This window comes from Pleurodeles waltl, chromosome 5 (assembly GCF_031143425.1).
Source record: "Pleurodeles waltl isolate 20211129_DDA chromosome 5, aPleWal1.hap1.20221129, whole genome shotgun sequence".
Classification (NCBI taxonomy): Eukaryota; Metazoa; Chordata; class Amphibia; order Caudata; family Salamandridae; genus Pleurodeles; species Pleurodeles waltl.
This window is the reverse complement of record NC_090444.1, coordinates 169,844,029-169,865,952: the sequence shown is the minus strand read 5'-3', so window position 1 is coordinate 169,865,952 and position 21,924 is coordinate 169,844,029. Positions and strand designations below refer to the sequence as shown.

General features: G+C 44.3%; 1 protein-coding gene across 2 annotated transcripts; it reads left to right on the top strand.

Annotated features, from left to right (window-relative positions):
• Positions 1-4,944: 4,944 nt before the first annotated feature.
• Positions 4,945-21,342, top strand: HLX (H2.0 like homeobox). Of its 2 annotated transcripts, XM_069233859.1 has the most exons (4): positions 4,945-5,661; positions 7,232-7,411; positions 9,177-9,361; positions 20,264-21,342. In XM_069233859.1, exons 1-4 carry the CDS (start codon positions 5,217-5,219, stop codon positions 20,624-20,626), a joined length of 1,173 nt encoding a protein of 390 aa, XP_069089960.1. In that variant the 5' UTR covers positions 4,945-5,216; the 3' UTR covers positions 20,627-21,342. The 2 variants fall into 2 exon arrangements, with proteins under 2 accessions (XP_069089960.1, XP_069089961.1); XM_069233860.1 differs by lacking the exon at positions 7,232-7,411 and having other exon boundaries at positions 4,947-5,661.
• Positions 21,343-21,924: the final 582 nt, after the last annotated feature.

Here is a 21,924-nt window from a genome sequence, read left to right as displayed (position 1 = left end):
TTAAACAAACATATGCAAAGCCAACATGTTCCACCTGTGGCACAGAGCCATTGGCTTTGCCAATGCTTGTTTTCTTTAGCATCACACAAGCACTCTTAATAACTTAGACTGCCATCTGCCTTCCTAGAATGGTAAATTCATTAGAAATGATTAAAAAAAAAAATCAAAGAGCTCCAACAAGGAATTGACGCCTATGCGCGCATCCGGGTGAGTAGGCTTCTGGGTTTGCTTAATAATCACCCATTTGTGCTGATGGCAACCACGTTGGAGTGATTTTTCACCAAAAAGAACAACAAAAAGCATTCCAAGATGGACGCCATTGCATGCATGTTTCTTAATGCACCGGGGACTATATTTTCAATGTTTTGTTGTGCGTTATTATATTAACCACTTTAAGGTGGCCGACAATCATTTCCGAAGAGTAAATTAAGGTTAAGTATGCTTGGATGCCCTGCAGACGTAAAGAATAAACAAAATGCGTGAGGATAGGTCAGGGGAGGGACTGAGTGGAGGGGGGACGGAGTGAGCTAATGGGATAATTAAAGACAAACAAGTAGACTGGGGTTAGGTTAGGTGCGGGGGTGCACTTTAGAAGGGAGTGCTCAAGAGGGGCATTCAGTGTGCAAGGAAATGTTGTGAAAAGAAGACATCATATCTGGGATGTGTGTTCCCCATCAAGCAACAAAATTAAAAACATAAATGCACCAATGTGTTTCGATTTAAAAAAAAAAACACGTTGTAAAAGACGAGCTGTGCTCCCAGAGGAAAGGAAAAACTCTTATAGAGTGCTAAAAATTAAATAAAAAAATGTCCCCTCTATCAACAGTAAATGGATACAACTTGTCCAAAAAAAGAACAATGTTCCCGGGGTGGGACAAACACAAGAATAGGGAAGAATGACAAGGAATGAGGAGCAGAGAACTGAGATGGACAGTAAATGCACCCCAACAGGTTCCAATCACTGGCCCGAGGCTCGCTCTATGTGCACTAACAGCAAACAATAGGTCTTGGCTAAAGCTATCTGCGGGTGGGACCTCAAAATAAATGCATATTATGAAAACAAAATCCAGTAATGCAATATGTTGTTTCCTGTGCAGACTATCATAAGAATGTATATTTTGTAGAATAAGTCTAAAAAAACAAGTAAAGAAAGAGACATTACTCTATATCTGGTACTTCCTCTAACTTCTTGTGGAGTGAAAACTGCAATATATGATTTTATTTTTTAAATAGAAGTATGTATTTTTCATCTACATACATCCTATGCTGTGAACCGGGTGTCATGAAAGCTAAATAGTGCATAACGTTTTCATGTTGATTCTGCCAATGTAGACCAATAAGAATTAATTAAAACTTTATATTGAAAAAAGACTTGGTGTAGCCTTTAAAGGAAACTGGGTAATAACGCGTTTCGCTCTTCTACTATTTGGAATACGTGTATTTCAATGACTACAACAAAAACAGCCCTGGCCGTTTCTCTGCCATTAAACATTAAACATGTCACGACGCCGAGACATTTCTTCTGATTCGTTAAACGACGTCAGCTGTCAGCCAGTGATATTGTCATACAATCACTGAAATCACGTGAAACACGAATCGCACTTTTATCCACGTGCTCCAGTACCAAGACAGGTTCCGAAATATCATAAGGTAGCATAAAACAGAGTAATGTAACGCAAACCCATGCATGGTAGGTAGCGCACTGAAGACAGCATCACCCCGGCACAGAGCAGCCTCCCAGAATAGAATAAATATTAGTACATGGACTGTTTATGGACATATTATTAAGGTGTAAAGCAACAGCCGGGGATACCGACTTTGGAGCTGGGGAACCAGTTTCGAATCTCGGCGCCGGCTCAATATCCTGTGATTGTGGGCAAATCACTCGAGCTCCCTGCGCCAACAAAACAATGAATGTGTGTCCTTGTGTAGCGTAATTGATGCTCCTGAAAGCGCTTCAATAAATTCGGGCCGAGTTCGCGCTATACATATAAATCCAAAAGCTAAGCATACGTGGACAGTTCTGCGGAGCTCACATAGCGCCGCTTACACCTTTAAGGCTGCAGTGACTCTAGCTCTGGGTGGTCCAAGGCCTCCAGTTAAAGGTCGCGTGTCTACATTTCTCAAATAAAGGTCCCAGCGCGGGGTCCCTAACGCTTTAACACGGTTCGATCATCTTCAGTAGATAAGACCCCTTCCATCGCTCTTCTGCTCCCCTTGACGCCAGAAGAGTATCAGACAACCATCCAGTGAGTATAAGACATCTACCCAGAGAGTATCAGACAATCCACCCAGTGAGTATCAGACATCTACCCAGAGTATGACAATCCACCCAGTGAGTATCAGACATCCACCCAGTGAGTATCACACATCCACCAAGTGAATATCACACATCCACCCCATATCAGACATCCACCCAGGGAATATCACGTCCACCCCCTGAGTATCAGACATCTATCCAGTGATAGCTGCCGCCATTTCGAACATCTGGTGTTGCTCGAAGTACGTGGTTCAGCGCTGCACGAGGGTAACGCGCACTTTGTTTTCTCAAAGTTCACAAACATTGTCTCTTCCTTGGAAGTCCGGCGTCTGTCTGAGATATTTACACGTTTGCCTCGACAGTTGTTTATGCGTCATGTTGCCTGGAAAAGCTGTGATTTCTATAACGGAAAGGATGATCTAACGAACGCGGTGTGCATAGTTTACTCAACAAGCAAAAGAGTGCCTCTAGCCAGATAGCGCCTCCCTCAACACCTCGAGCTGCTGTGCACTTGCTAAGGTGAAAAATATGAATAAAAGTGTACATGTTTCTGGCAGCGCTACAAGCAATGCACTGCGAATCTCACAGTTCTACTGTACTGTACCAAAAAACGTTTTAAAATTAAACAAAACATTTTGAATAATGCATCCATTAGAAGTGTGCGCCGCGTTGCAAGTCACACATCCCCCGCCGCGGGCGCCTGAGGAAGTATCTTGACGTCACGCGGGTTATTCTACTTTTATTTTAGCACCACATAAAGGATAAATGTGGATGCACAGGAGACGTGTGGGTGCCGCTCTACGGACGAACAGCTTCGTGCAAAACGCTGGCGATAAACTGTCTTCTCTGCGCACTCTACGTTACACTTCATACTAAGCTGAACCAGCGGCAACACAAAATAACGTTCCCCCAACCCCCAACATGTAAGAAGGAGCCCCAGAGTCTTCAGTATCTCATAAATATTCATAGGCTAAATTGGACCCCCTGAAGGGACTGCAGGGCCTGTGCTACACCTCTGAAGTGAACTCTTCAGTCGGACAATATGCGTACAAGCAGCTCACGTGACAAAAACAGATTACTGCTCTTATCCACCGGTCCTCGGTGGAGAACTACACCCCACCCACCCCCAAGGACCGTGCAGAGGGACCCCTGAGTGTCTCGCGTCTCCCATATATGTGTTGGCCTGAAGTTGAATGGGCCCCCCATGAAGGGGTAAGTGGAAGGCTTGTCCCCTCCCGTGCGCTGCAGGGGCCGCCGAGCCCTGGGAGGCAATGGCCCCATCGACCCAAAGGCCCCCTCGACCTCTGCGGAGGGACGCAGACAGCGCCTCATTCCTGTGTAGACTGCGCAGGACTCCGACCTTAGCGCTCTCTCCGCTGGAGCGCCGGAGCAGAGGAAGGCCTCAGGCCTGGGCCTCTAGCCGCGTGCACACCGGGGCGCGCCTCCCCGCCGTCCGACCTCACCCTCAGGCCGGGCGGGCTCCAGGCCCAGTGGGCCTCAGGCAGCCCTGACCCCGCTCTAGCGATAGGGAGCAAGGCGGCACGCCAGTGGCTTCCAGTGAACTCTGGTTCTAACTGACAAGCTTTATGCCTTTACCTACGCACTTTTATCTTTGCACCTCGAAAAGTCTCAGCTGGCCGCGCGCTCTCAGGACTGAAATTTAGATTATGTCAGGATGGCTTTGTCACATGCTTTGACTTTCCATCTTGTGGTTCACGAAAGCGCCATCTCAAGAATTAAATAACTAAAAAAATGAAATGTGTTTAAGGATTTAAATTGTATCAGTAATAATAGCAATTATGATAGGATAATAATAAAGATAGCTACTATTATTATTTATTTTTCTTTATGTTATCATTATTCGTGCTGTACCAACTGTAGTCGTGTTTGATTACGAACGTGCTAACGGTTATATCGCCATTTATGTTAATAATACAGCAAATCCAAGAGTACGAAAGACAAGACTAGGTCCTTCTTTAAACATGGTCGAAGGCTGCTACACCATTTCATGAGATGGTCAGCATTAAATGTCATTTCTTACAGGTTTACTGGTCGGTTGCTACAAATGTAGTTTTCTTTGTACTTTTCATTTCTTCCAAAACTGGAGGGGACGTTAGACTGCATGGTCACCCGGTGAATGTGCTTCATAACAATAGTAATAATTTAAGCAGTGCCGCCTACGAATTGAGGGACTGGACACAGTAGCTACACAGCTGAGAACCGACACTCAGCGCCTTGACTTTTGCCATAGAAGCGTCCCGCATCTGGCGCTAGGTTCCAAAAACTTGAAGATAACTAGCGGGAGCAGCTTCACAATCTGTTTCGCTATTTTCCTAGGTTTAGGAGATCGCACAGGAAAGACAATTAAACGTTATTGTCCCTCTCAATGTTTGCTGGGCCCGATTGAAGTGACGACAGATTATTTATGTGCTTGTGAGTGCATTTTAACGTGGTGTTTCAGCGTCTTGTCAAAAAATTTAAACTCCTCAAGTAAATAAATTAATAATGATTCTCTCTAGCCCTGCCTTCCCCCTAACTCCCACCCCCGGTGCACTGGTAACGAGGACGGGTCTTGGGACACAAAGCGCAGCGCTTGCTCCGGACTTGCAGAAATCCTCAGAGCAACGCGCTGGCCGGAGGGGCGTGGCCTACGCGGTCCCACCCGGGACCAGCCCACTTAGGCCACGCCCAGCTCACTTCATCTCATTGTGACTCCGAAGCCTGAAGGCCAATCAGCGGCGCCGGATTGTGCAAGTGCTAGGACTGGGCGGCCGGCCGAGCGGTGAGAGTTTACTCGGAGCTCGGAGCGAGCGGTCCTAGCCGGGAGGAAGTGTAGCGCTAAGGGGAATATAGCGCTGAGCGGAGGAGAGCGCTTCGTATCCCGCTTCTGCCTCGCTTCTTGCATCCTCCCGCCACCCCCAAGGATTCTTTTTTTCCTGACTTCTAGGCTCGGGCCATGTACACCACGGCGGCCGGGCTGGCCCCCTTCTACTCCTCCTCCTTCAGCCTCTGGTCCGCCTACTGCTCGGGGGCCGCCGTGTACCCGGCGCTGGACAGCGCCAAGAAGCCGGCGCCATCCTTTTGCATCGCTGACATTCTGCACCCCCGGCACCAACCGCAGGGAGGCGGGGAAGCGGCCGAGGGCCTCCAGCCGGGACCCTCGCACCTGCAGGCCTCCTCGCCGGTGCGGCCCACGCCCGTGGACCCCTACAGCCCTCGGTTGTCCCCGCTCTCCGCCTACCACCAGCACCCCAGGCTGGGCTGCGGCTCCCCCGGGGGGCGCTACACCATGGGCTGTTCAGCACAGCCGGCCCCGGCCAGCAAAGACCTCAAGTTCGGCATCGACCGCATCCTGTCTGCGGAGTTCGACCCTAAAGTGAGAGAAGGCAACACTCTGAGAGGTAAGTCGCCCCAAGCTGAGCTGTGTATTCTGTATTGTAGCATGTATCTCAACAAACCTGACACCACACTTCAGTCTGCACCCACCCCTTGTTTCACCACTGCAGGCGGGCTACTGTACCCTCTGCAGGACATATCAACTTGGCACTGTTTAACAAGGGTCCCTGAAGTCACCTCTGCTAATGTTCCGTCAAAAACCTTGTCAATCTCAATGCCAGTGTCAGAAAAGGTTCTGTTTAGGATATGCAGTTATCTTTCATCTAAAGGCAAATAGATATAGAGATGAAACAGAAGCTGGCGTGGGGCAGCACAGCTTCAGAAAATCATTATACACATTTTGGGGAACGCATCTGAACGTTGCAGACTAGGCCGCTCACTTAGAGTATTGGCACGGCTCATCCGAGATCTGAGTATTTCTGTTCCACATCTCGCTCCCATTAAACTGCCGTCGTACCTGAAAAAGGGACCACACGGTCTTTACATAGGCACTTAATACGCATTGTCTCCCTGAGATGCTGATACCGGCATGCCTTGCATGATATGGCAAAAAACAGTATTTATGGGGACCTTAGATTGCATTAAACTAATGGATATTTTAGCAGCTTGTACAGTTATGAAAGCAGTAAAATAAAAGCATATACGCTGCTAAAGCTGGCAAGACACCCCCTTCACTTAAGCGAAAGTGCACGATATAATTACTGGGCACCTTTGAACGTTCGATCGTTTTTTCTATTGAGGGGTTCCTTTAAAGCGCTTCTATAGAGGGGTTCTCTTGTTAGGGAGGCCTCACGCCAAGTTAAAAGATTCTGCGGCTCATGTAGGTCGGATAATACCTCGGTGAGGAGGACGGAAGTGTCACTGAAACCCATGGTTTCCCTTCCGTACGACATGCACACTCTGTAACCAGGAGAGTGCACTCACGCACATGCATGCAGCCTAGTTGTCTGTTATCTGTACTGCAAGGTCAGGTATTCCCAGCTCTGAGGGTTAGCCGGGGTCCAGGCACAAACTGTACTGTGCTTGTGAGGTACTGGGCCGACACGCGGTGTGTTGCAGAGACGGGTCGTGCTCCAGGCCGCAATCTACTCTGAGTCCTTGTTTGGCCCACAATGTATTCTTCTGAAGCCATAAGTGAGTTAAACTGCTTTTAAGAGACCCATTCAGTGTAGAGGAAGCGCATGTCCCATTGCCCCATCCTGCATCTCTAACAATCACCCACATAGACGTTCTAGATTGCTGCTTCCTTTGATGACGTCAGCTGAGGGGTTGGGGGGCATTGTGAAATCATGTGACATGAGGAGTCCTGCTTTGTGCCTTAAAGGGCCCATCCAGTGAAGGATGGCCCCTTTTACACACAGAGAAAGTCTTGCCTGACACTGAATGTAGCTAGCACTGGCAGCGTGTGCAGCGGGTGAGCGCTGCATTCCAGTGTGCCTTGAAAGCACCACACCAGTGATGAGAACGCATTTCGCCATGGATTGCACACAGCGCACGCACGCACCCCACACAGTGCAGGATGTTGACTAGGCAATATTCTAATAACGGAGCCTCTCCTTGTTTCTGTGACCACAGATCTCACCTCCTTATTAAGCGCGGGCCGGCAGACCGGGGCTCACGCCCCCCACTTGCAGCCTTCGTCCGGCCAGTACTTCACAGCGCTAGAGCCCGGGCCCGAGGCCTCCTCCGTCCTGGGGGCCCTACACACACATCCACGGAGCACAGCGCAGCAGCAGTTTCAGGACACGTTTCCAGGTACATCTCTTTCTCTACCAGACACCCCTGCCACCGAGAGGGGGAGCTCACCCCCGTTCCCTCTTCTGTGTTCCTAAAGACAGTATAGCGTAGAAGGGAAACATGTTTTTCTTTTTTTGGGGGAAAAAAAGCACGTATCCTGTGTCTGCACCAGAATATCGGCTTTTAAATAGTACATGTAACGATGCAAAGATACCTGTGTTGAATGAACGGATAGTTCCTCTTGAACAAATGTGTAACCGCCTGGGGCACGGCCCATTAATTCTAGCGCCGCACACGGTTTGGGGGACACACACTGGCACTGGAGAAAGTCTAAAGAATCTGCCGCAGTTTCTTGGTGTTCAGGTACAAAGAGAATCCACAAGAGTTTGCACAAGAGCCTAGTGAAATGGAACAGGCCCCTGCAGATGGGCTTCAGTGCACAGCTATGTGAAAATGGTACAAAGCAGCGGAGCATCTGATCGAGTCTCTCATAGTGACAAAGTCACTGAGCAGTTCTCAGAGTGTAATAGGCCCAGACTCGGCATGTGTCTTTAGACAAACAATGCACCAAGAAGAGACTCTTACCTTCTTCTTGGACTCATTTGTGTATCTGACAGTGTTTATTCGGGTTAGTTTGTATTATATATTTTCTACTCAGTCGTGTTCTTATTGCATATAGTTCAATGCCCAAAAAAACGCACGTGTCACGGCTGTGTAATTGGTCAATTATAATTTTCAGCGGAGTCCTGAGCAAATTACGACCAGAGCACAAGCGTCCGCGATTTGCACCATAATAAAAAAAAATATATATATTTTACTCGACTAAATCTGCGGGGCTTTATATTCAAATAATGAACGTACCCTAATGTTAACTATTGCTCTCGAAACGAAAATCCAAAGTGATTAAATATATAAAGACGATGACCTAAATTGCCACTTAATACAAGGCCCTGGGGTTGCAGGAAAAAGAGCACAGCAGCCAAATTACCTAGTAATGCTGACGTCAGCTGACACGTGCATCAGGTGCCAATGAGGGTGCGGGCATCTCTCTCCCCAGTGCACCGGAATTCCTGTTTGTACTTCCGAGCGAGGGCACAGAAGGGGCTATTGGAGTAAACAGTCTGGCACGAGAAAAGAAAACCCTTCACCGACAGCGGGAGTTTAGGCTAATCTGCACTGACATGGGTGGATGAGGGGTGAGGGGCTCGAGGAGTAGACGGCGTATAGTGAGGGTACGCAAGATGGGGAGACTGCTACAGCAACAAAAAAACAAAAAAAACTCTAGGCAGTCATCACCGATTCATCGTACGAGACTTCACTTCTTCAATATCAGATCTTTTCCGGGCAAAGCTGGAGCGGCTGTGTTATGTTCGAATTCAGCTGTGTTTCACAGAGATTTGTTGAAATTAATGTTAAAGGCTCCACAGGCATGATTAGATTTGTTCCAGGGGAAATCTTTTTGAATGTGGTATACATTAGCGATGAGAGGTGACAGCGTGTTGAATTTCTCCATTAGAAATGTTTGTTTCCTCAGTTTGAAGCTCTGATGCAGCCACACACCTGAAATGGAAACTGTGACCAGTGACAGAAATGCAGAGAGAGTGTTTCTTTTTGTTGAACAGTGTCTTGATTTACAAGTATTGCATTTATTGCCACACTCTACAGCAGATTCCTAGGCCCACTTTGGCGCCAAGCAGTGGTTTGTGCTTGTGGGGTGCTCTGGGAGGGCTCCCCTTAGACCTGTGGTGTAACCCGCACCTCTCCCTCCTCCCTCCCCACACAGGCCCCTATGCCGTGCTCACCAAGGACACCATGCCGCAGACCTACAAGCGGAAGCGCTCCTGGTCCCGCGCCGTCTTCTCCAACCTGCAGCGGAAGGGCCTGGAGAAGCGCTTCGAGATCCAGAAGTACGTCACCAAGCCGGACCGGAAGCAGCTGGCCGCTATGCTGGGGCTCACCGACGCGCAGGTGAGGCTTCGGGACTGTGCGGGGTTTGCGGGGAGGAGGCGGGGCTGCAGGGTGCCATTGGCGCAAAGAAACTTGAGGGCCCATCCTGCACAGTAGGCTCCGGCCTCTCAGGCCAGGGTACTGTGCTGGGGGGGGGGGGGAATGGACCCCCTCCAATCGCGGGAGCCTTTGTTACGCCACAGCAGTGGGCGCAGCCACTGGCGTAACAAAGGCCCACGCAGAACCCCGTGGGGCGGGAGCTGAGCTCCAGGGGACCCCTTCAGCACAGTACTCTGGCCTGACAGCTCCTGGCAGAGTCCCGGAGGGGGTCCCTACATGTCGTCCCTCAAGGTCCAAAAGGAAGAAGCAGGGCATTGCAAAGGTGACGCACGTTCTCTTTGGCCTTAGTATTTAAAGCAGCGTAAGAGGTATTAAGTAATCGACAACACATCGGTATCTCAGTCGAGCTAGGGTAACACATCTATAGAAATAATGAAACATTAGGATGTCTTGAGCACATGGTATCATAAACTGGAGTGACCTCACTCGCGCGGTTCAGGCAGCGGTAAACTTTTAGCCACTGCTCTAACCATGAATCGCCTCAATTCTTTATTATCTTTCTTATCCACAATGTTTATTTTTTGTTGTCCTTCTATTTTGTAAATGGGCGGTAAATACCTAAGTAGTGCCATTCTAGGCGCTTTTCAAGGCCGAATTTGATACCCCTTTTCCCCCACGCCCACGGGCAGTTTCTTTGGTTTGTGCGTGGAGGACTGAAGGGGGACTTCGGGGTGTCGGGTTTGTGGGCACAGATGAGGTGCCCCTCACTCAGCAGGTGCCTCATTTACTTCCGTGTGAGCTCTGAGTAGCGGCGCAGGGTACCGAACCCGCGGCTGTACGCGGCCGTACTCCATTCCCTTTGGCTATTAAGCGCTTTTGACAGATAAACTGCTTTTCTCCAGACTTTTCTCTGGTTACTGATTTCCGCTTTTCAGCCTTAGATTTGTTGTACTTCAAAGGAAATTTCGTTGGGTTGTTTTAAAGGTTTTCTCCTCAGTGGCGTTAACGATGACACAGCGGAATAAGGCCGAACATGCGTGGATTTGCCTCGGCGCCGGTTTCGACAAACAAGCGAAGGACGTCCATAGGTTATGGTTAGCGCTTGGACGTCAGACAAAGAGCATTGACATGGTTCTGTTTTGTTGTTTTCTAAATAGCCACATGGAGTTTATATAAGTCACTGTACGATCAAGATTTATTGGAAGAGTCGCAAAATCCTCGCTCCTTTTCTGAATCTTCTGGAATATTCCTCAGGGTCATTGTTAGTGACGTCATTGGTGTGTTGGGGACGAGGCTCTGCCGGCCCTGACGGGTAGACGCATAAGTAGCATGTTTGTTTAGAAAAATATGTCCGGAAGTATGCGGTTATTAGTTCTCCACTTACAGCCACAGGGGGCTATTTTTATTACACTTTTAAAACTCAATTTTTCGAGTTTGTGTGACCCCCGCTTCCATCTTTATTTAGTAGCACAACACATAGCCCTTAAAGCAAGCCTACTGTGTGCATTATAGATTGTACATTGACTTCTCTGAGATGAATGTACCTGTCGCCATTTTGTTAGGAGGGATCCCGTAGGATTCAGAAAATGGAGTCGTATTAAAAACGAGGTCGGTTATTCCATTCTACTTGCCACGTACTGTTTAGGCAGTTATTATTAAGGGACACACAACACCATTCAATACTCCAGTGAATCTGCACACATAAGAACCCACTTGGCGCTGCGTGCCTCTATTAACCCACTCATCATATGAGCCCCTGGCAGGACCACGGCTGCACCCAGCCTGCTTATAATACTGATAAGAAACTACAAATACCCTCACTCTCTACTCTCAAAGACTCCAATCGCCAGTGAAACCCTTCAGAATCTTGGGAGAAGGCACTGCACCAAATAGCGCTTCGAGGCATATTACTGGCACCCAACTTATCATGTAAATATGCACCATATAATTAGCTGTCGGTTCTTGAATTTTGTGTTGTGAACCTTGGTGTTATCAGGCCCTGAAAGCAAACAGCGGCACCTTCTATTTCATGTGCCCTGAAGTTGCTGAGGAGACACGTCAGCGCTACATCAGTCCTCCTTAAAAATAATTAACTTCACCGATTACAGACAACCATTGTCAATGACCTTAAAAGACGTAACGGTACCCCTGTGTATGTACTTAGAGAAGCACTGTCATGTACTTTACAATAGAACGGGCTAGTATTTTTTATATAACATTAATAACAAAATTTGCACAGCAAAATTATATATTTTTTCTAACAGTATGCCATTGTTCAGAGCAATATTATTTTTTACTCGATCAGTACTATACATTTATGACATTGTTATACTTTAGCATAATTTAGTTCCAGAGAATTGCAGTGGAATACTATTTGATTTTTAACAGATCAAACATATTTTGAGTTGAACATTATTTCTTTTTTAGCAGAATAGTAACTTGATTTGCAGCATTTTATTTGATGGGGATTTTTTTCTTTCGGAAAACCAATCATCTTTTTTTCTCTGGAAGGCACCGCGGCTTCTGATTACCGCACTTGAGTGTTTTATTACGCAGTAGATTGTTGTTTTTTTAGCCAAGCTTCGTAGGCTTCATTTGACCTTCTTGGCTGTTCGCCCAAGCATCATGTTTGTTTTGGCAGATGTACATTACAAACGTGCTGTAAACACACACTGTCAGTATCGCACGCCGAGTGACATACACAAATCGCCGTTTCCGGATATCTTTTTTAAAAGGAGAATTAAAAGTTCAGATGTAAAGCCGAGTCAGCCTGGATTGTGACATTTTGCAAGTGGAGGGAAGTGAAATTGCCGTTTTCGTTTTACAATGCATTCTGCGGCAGCGGCGCGGAGGGGAGTTTCGGGCGATCCCTGGAGTCTGTAGCCGGGGGGCGCTGCCCCGATGGCAGCAGCTTCTGACAGACACAGGGGCCCGGGCCCTCCGGCTCCGTCCGACTCCAATCAGAGCTCAGGCGCTCTGCACAAATGGTGGCTGTAGGGTGACAGGAAAGGAAAAGGAAAGACCAGGACAGGTCAGACATAAAAGTAGGACTAAAGCCTTTAGTCTCACTTTTATATCTGGCCCGTCCTGTAAATGTACGTGAGACACACGCACACCAGGCGTGGGCAGCAGCAGACGTGCAGAAACCAGTACATTTCTTCTTCAGTTATTTAGGACTCTAGAGCTGTATGTGAAAGAGGAGCATACCTTTCACATCTGACTCGCAGGTTGACCTGACCCTTGTCCCCAAAAGCGGGACATTTATTTAAAATGAACAAAAGGTTCACAGGTTGAATGACATTTGCCCCAAAAAACGGGACATGCATTTAAAATGAACAAAAGCTCGGGACCGGTGCAGTCTTCTGAAATCCGGGACGTCTGTTCACCCTATCTGTCTGACATCTCTCTTGGGCTCTGTGGACCCGTCTACCTCCTAAAGCTCTCCTGGGCCGCTTTTGATCACTTACCCGACATCCAACAAGTGCTTCCTTCAGGACACTTGATAGGATATGCTATTGGAACATTGTATTCAGGTCACACATTGAGCTCGAGAGCTCTGAGAAATATATATCTATATATCTATCTATCTATCTATCTATCTATATATATATATATATCTATATATCTATATATATATATATATATATATATATATGTATAATTTCTGCATAGTAAATATCACTGCAGCATCAAAGTGCCTTTTCTGTATAAATTTCACTACCTACTTGGGGAAAACATTTTGCCTATGCCCTAATGAGGGAGTCTGTGAGGTGGGAAGAATATTTATATAGCGCTTGCCACCCTCGACAAAGCGCTTTGCAGACAGGTAGCTTGCTTCCTTTTGGAAGCCCAGTGTTAGTGATTTTATTGTATATAAGGGTTGTGTGTCTTTTTGAAAACCTGCCTTTAGCTGGAAAGTGATATATGTCAGCCTGTGTACGTACTCGCCCATCCCAATGTCTAGCCATCGCCTCGCTGCCTCCTGGCTAACCCTAAGTTACAGGTACCCTGCTGCAGCATTATCAAACCAGGGCATCGCTCTTTGTTATATATCTTTTACATGTTAAAAATAATTAATCTCACTTGTTCGTATTTGTAATTCACGGGACAATTAATAGCACTTTGGACAAACAGTACTTGCAAACCCACGAATTCATAGGGGTTACTTCACACCTGTAATTTATTTTCAACAATTTACACGAAGGACGCGGTACGTGAAGCCTGGATTCTAGCTAATTGAAAGCTTCAAATATTATTAAAAAACAGTATCATAAACCCACAATTTGTCAAAATAATCTCATATTGATATATTTTATTTAATTTTTGGAAAATACAGATTTCCACCAAATGGAGGATTCAAAACAGTATTGTGTGATGTACTATAACAATACATAACAAGTAAAATGTATCATCGTTCAGTATTGCCATCTCTCGATTTGACAAAATGTACTACGTTTTGATGTCTCAACATCCTCAAACATATAGAATAAACTATTTGTAATATGTAGTTGCTTTTTTAAATACCCTAATTTACAGGATATTGTTTTCCTTTGAAAACGTTATGCTGATATCATTTATCGTTCAGAAAAGCTCCATCGTATACAAATAAAACCTATTGTCCCTCTGCAGTGGGAATGTCAATGGGGATGCTCAAACTTTTTAATTAAAAAAATATGAATTAAAATCCAAATAACAGCCAGGTGAAATCGTGAAGCCGTTCCTCGTCCCACGATCTACCACTGAGCTGCCTCCACGAGTAGTTCCTGCCAGCGGTGAGTGGGAAAGAGTTCACTTCTATATATAAACCGGGCTGGTCCAGCCTGTTACTGATTTCCTTCTAAAAAATGATGACTTTTCCACAACTTTTCTTTCCTGAAATACAAGTAAAAGTACAAATCATTTTAAAATTACCAGCACCTTGATTTGCAAAAACAGGAGCACGAAAAATTCTCGTGAGTAATGGCTATGTCTGTTCTTAATTTACATCTGTTGGCGGTATATGCTAAATGTTCTAAGGTATAGCTGCTATAGGGAAGTCCCGTGTATATCAGATTTGCTAAAGAAAGACGGATATCTATTTTCTGATCCCCAACTTTGCATATATCAGTAAAATACATTATTTTAAATTTAAATATTTTTAGGAGCTCACTCTGTTCTCACTATTTTTCCCTCTCATTTCCTTTCCTGCTCCATCCCCTTCACCAGTAGTTACCAACCTTTTGACTTCTTTGGAGCCCCACTTTAGCTTTACTGGAACCCAGGGACCTCCACTGAACCATTATTGGTATCTGGGGACCCCAAATACCCAATCATTGCTGGAAGCGGGGGACCCAGGCCTAAACAGTGTTGATGATTTCAACTGCAAAATAATACAGAAAAAAAAACAGAAGCAAGCATTCTATCAAACACATACACAAATGATAACACATTTAATTTCCAACAATTACAATTAAAAGAATACAAATTGTAATTTTAATAGGAAGGTTGGAGCTTTTCTAAATTCAATTGAAACCACATATTGTGCATACTATATTCTGTTTGATGCACCGGCACTGCTCCCACAAATAAATCTGCGCATACTAATTTAACTTTAAGCCTCCAATTTAAAATTTAATTGACATTTACAGTACGTTTAAAAAAATTTGATTGTACATTTAGCCACTTTATTCATATACACTTTATAATTCTGTTGATTTTAGTTAATTTTCTAAACAGTCACGGACCCCCTGCAGAGGCTTCGAGGCCCCCACGCGTCCCCGTACCATTGGTTCGGAGCCTCTGCCCTACTCAGTTGATGTCATTATTGTTCCCTCTCACCAGTAGTATAGCCAGTGTGTCATTAGCTCGAGTGCAGTGAAGCCAGTTGGCCCATTGACCTCTGTTTGAACTTAGAATCATGTATTAATCAGAGTTCAGTGGAGTGATCAGGGATGTGGTGTGCGGTGCCACTGCACCTGATGCACCTATGGTCGCTATGCCCCTGCATGTCACCCTTTTTGCAGCAGCTCTGACCTTCCAGCTATACCGTCTGCAGATAGTATTGGAAATATAATTGCACATACTCATAAATGCTCCAAAAGTTATAGTCAAGGGGTATATGAAATTGAAAGACGTTTGCATGTGGTTTTCATGCCTAGTTTTCCGACAGACCCCTCGGGAGGCCCACAGGTGAATTTAGGAGGAAACATTCAGGTACAAAATGCACTCATGTAAATTGAGTGTTCTCATTTGATGCCGTGTGCGCTTCTTGAAATTTTGTAAATATTTTGTGACTTACATAAACATAGGTTACTCACATTCACACTCATAAATCAATCACAAGGGTCAAAACACCTTTTTCCACATTTTGCTGTGCGCCTTTACTCTCTCGTTTCCATTGACTACCAGTGACAATAACCTTTAGTGGAAGATAAAATAAGCCTACGCTCTCCCCCCAAGACTCTTGATTTTAAACCCCGAGTGATACACCCCTATGTATGCATCACAAAATGAAAAATTAAAGGGATAACGTTCTCCTGGAGTACATTATAAGAATACAGCAAATAACAGAGGAATTCCACATCAATATAGAGGAACAAGGCCTAAGGTCGAGTTCCTTTATAAGAGTTTAGAACTTCAAAAATTTTCATATGAAATAGCGAGCATCTTTGCAAACATGAAGAATAAAATAACCTCTAGTGGAAAATTAAAAACATAAAAACCTATATTTTGCAAACAGATATTTGAAACAGTTCAATAAGTCATTTGTTTAAGCTGCAGTAGCTCGGAATGTGTAGAAACATACAGAAAGATTCTAGCTTTTCTCTACCTAATGAAAGTAAAAATACACATATTCTCTCTTCTTGTATTAAAGTAGAGCAGAAGAAAGAAAAACAACGTTCCGTTTTCGTTGCTTTAAACAGCTGCATCAATTATGGTCTGTGACTTAAGCTGCCTTTCACACCAGCAGCTGGCAGCAGGCATTGTGACGGGAGAATTTGTAATAACTCATAATAATCGAGTTATGATGTGTTTTCTTTATAATTGGCGAATGAGTGCATCACTGTTCGACAATTATAAAGTAGAGACGTGCATTTATACAGGTATTACAGAATCCCGTGTATTAGAATAATTATGAATGCAAACACTTTCTATATCGTGGGAGTGTCAGTCAGCAAGGTGCAGCAGGGCTGTTTCACAATATTAGTCCTGTTTTAAAGTCAGAACCTTGATAAGATTATCGTTTTGATGTCACCAACACACTATTATTAGTTTTTTCAAGCCAGTAACAATAAATGTGGCCAATACCACACTATTTAGAATGAGTGTGCTAGCTACATATTATTGTATTGCAAAGGTTTTATGTCATTACCACAGTACAGTATTGCTGAGTTCAGAAAACGCTGCTTAAAGCCTCAAATATTCATTATTAGGAGATAGCAGTAGGAAACATCTGGGGCCATGCATGTGGGACCTTGCTTTTGTTTTTTTATCATGCCACATACATTTAACCCTCTTTGATGTGTTTATGGAGAAGTGTCTTTATAACAATTATATATGACAAAAGAGTGTAGCATAAATATATATGCAAACATAATGAGTGTAATATGCTATTTATTACAATTGATGGGGGGAGAGTATGCATGAGTCACTCAAGGATTCACCTGTGAGTGATCCATGGCTCCTTCCCATACTTCACAATGGTAATATCATTTTTTGCTTATATCACATATCCTAACCTGATTTGGCTGCACTGTGATGGTTAGGCCAGACCCCAGCTCAGCCCACAGTAGGCGGGCATTCCCTAATGTGCGTGGCCCATGTTGCAGCAAGGATTGGATGCAGGTTCTGCTTCTAACCCGGTTCACTTGCCGCCCCGCTGCACATAACGTTTGGCCACATGCAGTGGAGGTTGGACGCAGGCCCAACCTATCCCCCACTTGAAGCATCTGCATAAATCTTGCTATGCAGAACCTAAGTTGAATTGACTTTTTTGGGGAAGGTTTTGTGTAGATTTGCCCAACGGCTCAATAGTTATTTAAAAAAAACAAAAAAGGGCTTTTCAATTGAAAGTCAAATCTAACCACAACTACACCGTTTTTATCACAGTTCATATAATATTATATGTTTGGGTGTTTTTATTGCACAGAATGCGATGGTGTGAAACACACATTTCAGAAAATGTTATCTGTCCTGTGAATCCTGGGTTTCATCATCCTTGGTGTAGCCTCTATGCCACTTTCCAGCGCTTCATTATTGTAAATGCCTTAGAATGATGCAGCAATAGAGCATCAAATTAAGTGGCATGATTATCTAAATGATGCAGCTGAAAAGACAAATTATTAAACAAAAATGCAGCACATTCTCTGGCAGGATTATTTTAATCCATTTCAGCTAGATGCATTATCTTTTGTTGAAACCTGCACATTATGTGCCAAATTGTATGGCAAATGTAGTAAATATTTAACTAGTCAGTAAACTCAGAAGGCACACGGTCATATAGTCCCAAAGACTCTGGCCATTGTGTATTGTTTTTTTATCAACAATCTAGTAATGGAAAGTAAACCCATGCATTCTAGTTTAATAAGTTCCCATTGTTAGCTGCCCCTTGAAGACAACAGCTTCAACAGTGTCTGTAATTTCAAAGATTTTTAGTTTTTGACTTGGAGCCATAGCCTTACTTTGATTGTCATTTCTCTCAATTATTTTTTTTTACCTGTGAATTTCACAGTATTTGCAATATAGCTGAACCATAATGTTTTTTAACAGTGTTTTTTTAAGTACTTTTTGAGTTTCCTGAAAAGGAATGTTAGTATTAGGACTCAGGGCTACTGCCAGGCATGTAGCTCCTTTTGTGCATGGGTTTCTGTTGGGCACAGCCGAGGATGAATGCAGGGCCAAACATAGGGCCAAGGACTGCACCCCTCGAAGTGTAAACCCCAAGATGCCATGCAACCAATCACAGGCCTGATGGTTTAATCCTATGTTTTTCTTTTTTTGAAACAAGGTATCTTTACCTCGTATACTTTTTTTATTTGCGAGATTATTCTTTATAAAAGTACTTTGTATTGTACCATAAGGATTGACTTATGCCTTTCTTCCTCCACCTTACTCTGCCTTTCATTGCTGTTGACTGTGGCACCTTGTATACGTATTCACCGTATACAGTATGTGAATTCAACTTGTTTGCCTTTTTAAAACTTACATATTTCTTAAATCTTGTTGGCTTGGGAAAATGTCACCTATTTCCGAACATAAAGTAGCGACCCATCAATTTGCAAGTTCGATGATCTCTAAATGGATTTATGTCAATGATGTCATTTTTGTGCGTTTCCATTCTTCTGGATAGCTGTCTTGACCCCTTTGTGGCTGGGAACTGGTCATCTGGTTACCCTTTTTCTATGAGAAATGTGTTGCACACATTGTGAAACTCGTGGATTTGGGTAAATTTACTAATTTCAAAATGGTGGAAAATATAACCCAAGCCCTTCTTTAGCCAGTCTCATTTCATTCAAAATTCAAATGTTATTGCTAGTAGTCACAGGCTGCCTGCTTATAGGTTTAACACCCAAAATGTACAAAAAACGAACCATTTGAAGCCCACCCAGTACCTTTTTCAAAAACGTCTGACTGGATTTACATTAAATAAAAAAGGAATGCTTTCTGAGTGAAGTTCTACTTTTATGCGAAGTTTGTTGTAAATCTACTCAGCGTTTTTTGCTATAGCGAGAAGCTCCCCTGGGCACAAAAATAGGAAATGCATCTTTATTTAGGGATAGCCCCTGAATCGTAGTAAACTAAACATTAGACAGTTTCGCTAGTTTGTACTAAACGCCAGATTTTGTGCAAATTCTTCCTCAGTGGTACTGTGTGTACGGTCCGTTTATTAACTTACTCCCACCGCAGTGGTAATTAAAAGCTTTTATACTGTGCTCATATACATATTGGGTTTATGCCTTAGCATTTTTTCATATAAATTTGTTTTAGCAAATGTATTTACTCAAAACCTGGATGAAAGGGACTAACTTTGTGCAGCAGGGTAAAATCACTAGACCCGGGTAAACTTTACATCACACCAGCATAATGTTGTATAAAAAGTCTTGAAATTGCAATTACACCAGGTGACATAATTATCTCTGTCATGGAGATATATATATATATATATATATATATATATATATATATATGTGTGTGTGTGTGTGTGTGTGTGTAAAAAACGCACTCAAAATCTGAGACATGAATCCACACTCCAGGATAGTTTTGGCCAATTTATGAACGCAAGGCTGACGCATATCGTCCTGCTGGTCTTCCTCAGAGCCACCTACACATATATATATCATGCTCTGTGGTGTTATATATACTGGAATGAGGTGCAAGTAGCAGTAGGGGGCAAGCTGTGCTTTGCGTGGTTAAAGTAACAGCGGCTGTGCGGGAGAGGTAAAGGAGAGCTGACCCATCTTTGTGTGGGGGTGCGAGGGAGCAAGGGCTCAGATTAGGGGACAAGGTGAACTGCTTTCGTATTGCGCCAGTCTATTCCATGGCACAATGAATGAATGAATGAGTGGGTATTTTTAAAGGGGCAGAGTCTCTGTAATGGCCTCATGGTCTGTAGTGGCCACAAGACCCTTACAATGTAAAGAGCCCTTCATCTTTTTTTAAAACTTTACGAGGTTCATACTTTTACAGAGCTCCCCAGGTTTAAAAAAATGGCAGGTTATGAGTCCATGGACTTCACAACTTTGCAATCCCCTATATGCATTTACACTTATAAAACAAACTTGTAATGAGGAACAGTTGATGATGGTCGACTATCAGTTTTGCATGATTTTCCTGTTTGGGTAAATTTTTTTCCTTTCCTGACCGCATTGTTTTTCTTTGGTTTAGGTGAAGGTCTGGTTCCAGAACCGGCGCATGAAGTGGAGACACTCCAAGGAAGCCCAAGCTCAGAAGGAGAAAGAGAAGGAGGAGGAGGCTGAGAAGCCCGGGACCTGCTCAGGGTCACTAGAAGTGGACCCGGAGAACAGCCTGAGTAGGTCTGAGGCGGAGAGTGACAGCAGCGACTCAGAGTCCTTGGACATGGCCCCGAGTGACAGTGAGAGGACTGAGGGTGGAAGCGAGATTCACCAGGCCAGTGTCATCAAGGGTCCCCCGGCCACAACCACCCACACATCCACCAGTACGGATGTGTGTGTGCCGCAGTCATCAGTGCTCTGCTCAGAGTCACGGACCTTACAGACCACCCTTTAAGCCACAGCCCTCCCCGAGACTCACAGATTGATAATTTATGTAACGGACAATGAAAGGGCATCTGCTATCAGGCACAGACTATGCCCAACGGGTTCTTCTCTAGCACAGTAAACGCTAACATCACAGGTGGTGCCCTAGCAGTGCACCTCCTGGCCTAGTAAGAAAAACACCAGTGCCACAGACTGGGCACCCACCCAACTCCTCCTTGGTGCGGTTGAGGAAGTTCAATGGCATAGACCCAAAACCTAAAAAGGACTGCCCATGCCCAGAAAAAGAGACTTCAGCAAGATCCCTTGAGGGCATGCAAAAAAACGTTATTGGCATAGGTGAAAGATGCAAGGATGTAAAGCTGCCGGTGAATGTTATGGCCCTCAGCGTGTTCCCTAGAGATCTACAGAGTCCCCTGGTGCTGTCTGATATGAACGTGAACACCCATTTGTAAATACCATGTGAAAACAAACACAATGTTTTGTTTGCTTTGACTTTTACTTGTTGTGTGGTTCCTCCTGCCAATTTAAGGCCTTGGCCACCCTGCCAGGCTCCCTCAGGCCCCACAGTATGCCAGCAAGTGACCTTACAGCGGTAGCCACTGTGGCTTGACATAATGTGAAATTGATGAATAACATCTACGGATTTCCAAACTTGCCTTTCTATGACCACCCATGATATCTGCACTGAAAATAATGTAAATAAAAGTTTTATTATGGTTTATAAAATATATTTAAAACTATTTTGCTATGGGTAACACATGGAGGGTGTTTGAAATAATTAAAATGTCCTATTTTTAACTACTAAGTAAATGTAACATTTACACCTACAATAGACCATATGTGATGGTATGGTACTAATTGTAATCAGCTAGGAAGCGTAACAAAGAATACCCTACTAATGCATTTGACTAGGAAGGGAAGGTGGGTCGATGGAGTGGGGATGGTGGGTGGTGGACTTAAGCACTGATTGAAAAAGTGCCAGAATGGTCGAGCCTTCACAGGGACAGCAGCTAAGCTTGCAACAATCACCTTCTGTTTCCATAATCAACCTACATTGACAAAATTCAGGAAACATTTGAAAAATCTATTTTAAGACATGTAATTCTCTGTGGCGCTCTGCATTTCACTACTTTATTATTTGAATGACATAAAAGATAATTGGACATTGCACTTAACAAATATAATAATTATGGATGTGCATATTATCAATCATATATACTCCTGGCAAACTTGGGAACATCGCACTCCACAAAATCCAAAGTCACTGAGTTTGCCTCCTCACGTGACATATGTAAAGTCCGCCAACTC

Bases quoted from the DNA above. Each gene is read 5' to 3' on its own strand.
- HLX (XM_069233859.1), top strand. From the start codon at position 5,217: ATGTACACCACGGCGGCCGGGCTGGCCCCCTTCTACTCCTCCTCCTTC. The intron at 7,412-9,176 runs GTACATCTCTTT...CTCCCCACACAG, and splicing joins GTTTCAGGACACGTTTCCAG to GCCCCTATGCCGTGCTCACC. The intron at 9,362-20,263 runs GTGAGGCTTCGG...TCTTTGGTTTAG, and splicing joins TGGGGCTCACCGACGCGCAG to GTGAAGGTCTGGTTCCAGAA.